At 33.2% G+C, this 3,382-nt stretch overlaps 1 protein-coding gene across 1 annotated transcript; it reads left to right on the top strand.

The window, feature by feature from the left end:
- The first annotated feature begins 2,476 nt into the window (after positions 1-2,476).
- Positions 2,477-2,998, top strand: LOC133292618 (protein MAIN-LIKE 2-like). The gene is made up of 2 exons (XM_061491042.1): positions 2,477-2,491; positions 2,591-2,998. Exons 1-2 carry the CDS (start codon positions 2,477-2,479, stop codon positions 2,996-2,998), a joined length of 423 nt encoding a protein of 140 aa, XP_061347026.1.
- Positions 2,999-3,382: the final 384 nt, after the last annotated feature.

The following is a 3,382-nucleotide window of genomic DNA, read 5'->3' on the forward strand; positions in this document are numbered from 1 at the left end:
TCATCACAATCCGCTTTGCATGTAGGTGAGTTAAAATAGGTTAAGAGCGGGTCAACTCGCATGTTACTTTTTTTTTGAAAAATTTATTAAATGTTAGATGATGACTTGGTTAGTATATATGAATTGAGCATGTTTTTTGATTTTAATATTGGTATCTATACAATACGTATCATATATCGTTTGGCTGATTTTTTGTATCGTGAATAGTATGGAATTGTAAGATACAGAAATATAATAAAAAATAACTTAAAAATATATAATATAATTAATATCTTATAAATCCAAATTTCAAAAAGGATCAATAAGCAAAATACATAAATAATTAAAGTGCAAATCAGTTACTCTCCTACTCATAAATTCAATACTAATATTATTATAAATATTACTATCAACAACATAACTAATCTATCATCCTCGTCCAAAAAGAATTCTTTTAGTTTTTTTAATTTAAATCGTAAATCAAATCTTTATTTCTTTTTTTATATTAAAAATTACAAATTTTGATTTATTTTTTGTATCATATGATTCACGTGTTGTACTGTTCGATACAGTATCGTACCGTTGGATACAGTATTGTACTGTTCGATACAGTATCGTACCGTTGGATACAGTATCGTACCGTTCGATACAATATCGTATCGTTCGATACAAACCCCTTTCTGATACATCTCATGATACATATCGTTGGGCTTGTGAATCGTATCGTATCATATGAATCATATCATGTATCGTAAGATACTGATACTATGGTATCTATACATATCAAACATAATGCTTATGAAATTTTAGTTACAATATGCAAGGCAAAAGCACCGTTGTACTAATATATAGAGAAAATATCTCCTGTTCAAAGCACACGTGGAAAGTATGACCATACTAGAGCATTCAGTCGCGTCAAACTTGTTGCCATATTCAGTCCTGTCAACATACCTGCCAGGACACCTTTCCACGTCACCATTCTGGCAATTTATGTTGAGTCTTGGCAATAAATATGGCAGCACTAGTCTTGGCAACAATTGTGCCAGTACTTGTGCAACCCAATAAATCTTCCCTCGTTCATCCCTAACCCAACACCACGAGTCTCACTCTACCTCTTCGTCGTCTCGCCTCTTACCATCGTCTCACCTCTCGCCGTCGCCGGCCTCCGCCACTCCACCATTTCTTCCTCCTCCTCTTCCCACTCACATTTCATAGATCGTCGGCCTCCTCCTCTTCCCTGATTTCGTCATCTCTAAATTTTTTGATCTCTCTCTAAAATCCCCTCCCTCCCTCTCTCTAAAAAGCCCGCCTCTTCTTCTCCTCACTGCAGCAGCCACGCCAGGTACGGGCACCCATGTTCGCTTTATTTTTTTTTATTTTAATTGCCATTTAAAATTTGTTATTAAATGTATTATTAGTTTTTATATTATTTGATGGGAATAAAAATCTTATTGTAGAATGCAATAAGAGCCCTAGGTTAAAGTTTTTATTAATAAATTGGTAGTGGACCCTGAGTTCGTTCTATTGAAGCTTAACATGCATTTCGATGGTTTGAAAGTTTCATAATATTGTCTTAGAATTTCTAATTTCTTTGGTGTGAAAGTGTCATTTGATTTATTTTTAATTAAACGAGAATTATACTATAAAATAGAAATTAAATTATATAAAGTAATAATTAAAATAGTAAATAATAAACAGTGTACTTAATATATAATTAATGTTATAATTAAATGTCAGATATAAATTAGGGTACCTTAGTATAAAAAGTAGTTAATTAAGTAATTAATTAGTAATGCAATAATAGTTAAATAATAATTTTAATAAGTGTTTTAAGTAAATAAAAATTATAATTAAAGAAAGTCTATGATAGTAAATATGCTAACCCCATAATGAAGTAGTAATTAAATAATAATGTGACAATTATAATTAGTATATATTTTTATTTTAATTAAATATTAACCGTAGGATGAAAAACCAGTTACTAAAAAATTTAATTAGTAATGACATAATTACTTATTAATTATAATTAGTGTTTAGGCTAAATATAATTATTATAATTTATAAAAATTCATATTTTTGTTTTTTGGTAAACAGAATTATGAGTTAATATAGAAATGATTAGATATTAATATTTTTACATGCATTATAATGTTAACTAAAGAAAGGCTATGATAGAAAGACGTTTAAAAAAACAAATAGTTTATTCATTATTGTTTTAATATAGGTCAGACACTACCAATTTTTTTGTATTTTTTTTTAGTTACATGGCTGATCAGCACCCCCGCATTGACCCTGGTCCGAAAGAGTGGGCGTACTCGATGAAGTTGTGCAACAGTCACACAAATCCCAAGTGGTATGGAATGAGGGACATTTGAAGTCCCTGAGGGTGAGGCGAGCCGCAGAAGGTAGGGGCAACAGAGATGCACACAACCCAAATGGCATCCCTTTGGATTTACAGCAGCACCTGATGCGTGCAGGTTTTTTGCACGCGGTCCGCATGAGACGATTGCCGGTATGTTTTACATTCCCTTTAAATGTAATCATTTATTTTTTAATAATACCGATAAAATTTGACCCTATTATTTCATGTAATAATACATTTATTTGGCAGATTGACCATCACCTTATTACTGCATTGGTTGAGAGGTGGAGGCCAGAGACTCACACCTTCCACATGCCTGTTAGAGAGATGACTATTACTTTACAGGATTTAGAGGCCATTCTAGGTTTGGCCACTGAGGGTCGAGTAGTTACTGGGTATACGCATGGCAACTGGCGGGATGTAATCCAACAGTACATGGGTCTGATGCCACGAGAAATTGATTTAGAGGGCGGGAATCTTAAGATGAGTTGGTTGACCGGTCATTGGGCTCATTGGGTTGAGCACTCAGCTACTCAACAAGGACAGATTATTTACACTTGTGCGTATCTTATGCGTCTTTTCGGAGGACCATACCCGCATATTTGCCATTTGCGGTTTCCACAGGGGACTCTACCTGTAACTGATGATATTACCTGATTTTGTTGCAGCATCAATTTCTGACGGATCTTTACATATAGATCCACAACTGACATGTCTCGGATAATATACATTGCTCTTTTTTTCCCTTCAAAGCTTAAACCACCTGCACCTATACTTTTACTACCATTATAGTATACGAATGCACGAAATTGATTCATTGCAATAATATTTTTATGCAAACAAAAGAGAACTTAAGATGTAAACTCAGAATAAGAAAATAATGAAATGCACACAGAGTAAAAAAATACAGATGAAACTGGTTGTGGGTTTCGTATATTGCACCAATCTGAAGAATGCAATGGAACTGCGAGGGTATATATATATTGCTAAATATCGGTTTCCTATGTCTCAATTCAAAATTCACATGTATGTTTACTGTTT

Source organism: Gastrolobium bilobum, unplaced genomic scaffold (genome assembly GCF_033153095.1).
Source record: "Gastrolobium bilobum isolate Gb01-03AN ecotype WA unplaced genomic scaffold, APGP_CSIRO_Gbil_v1 utg2408, whole genome shotgun sequence".
In the NCBI taxonomy this organism is placed as follows: Eukaryota; Viridiplantae; Streptophyta; class Magnoliopsida; order Fabales; family Fabaceae; genus Gastrolobium; species Gastrolobium bilobum.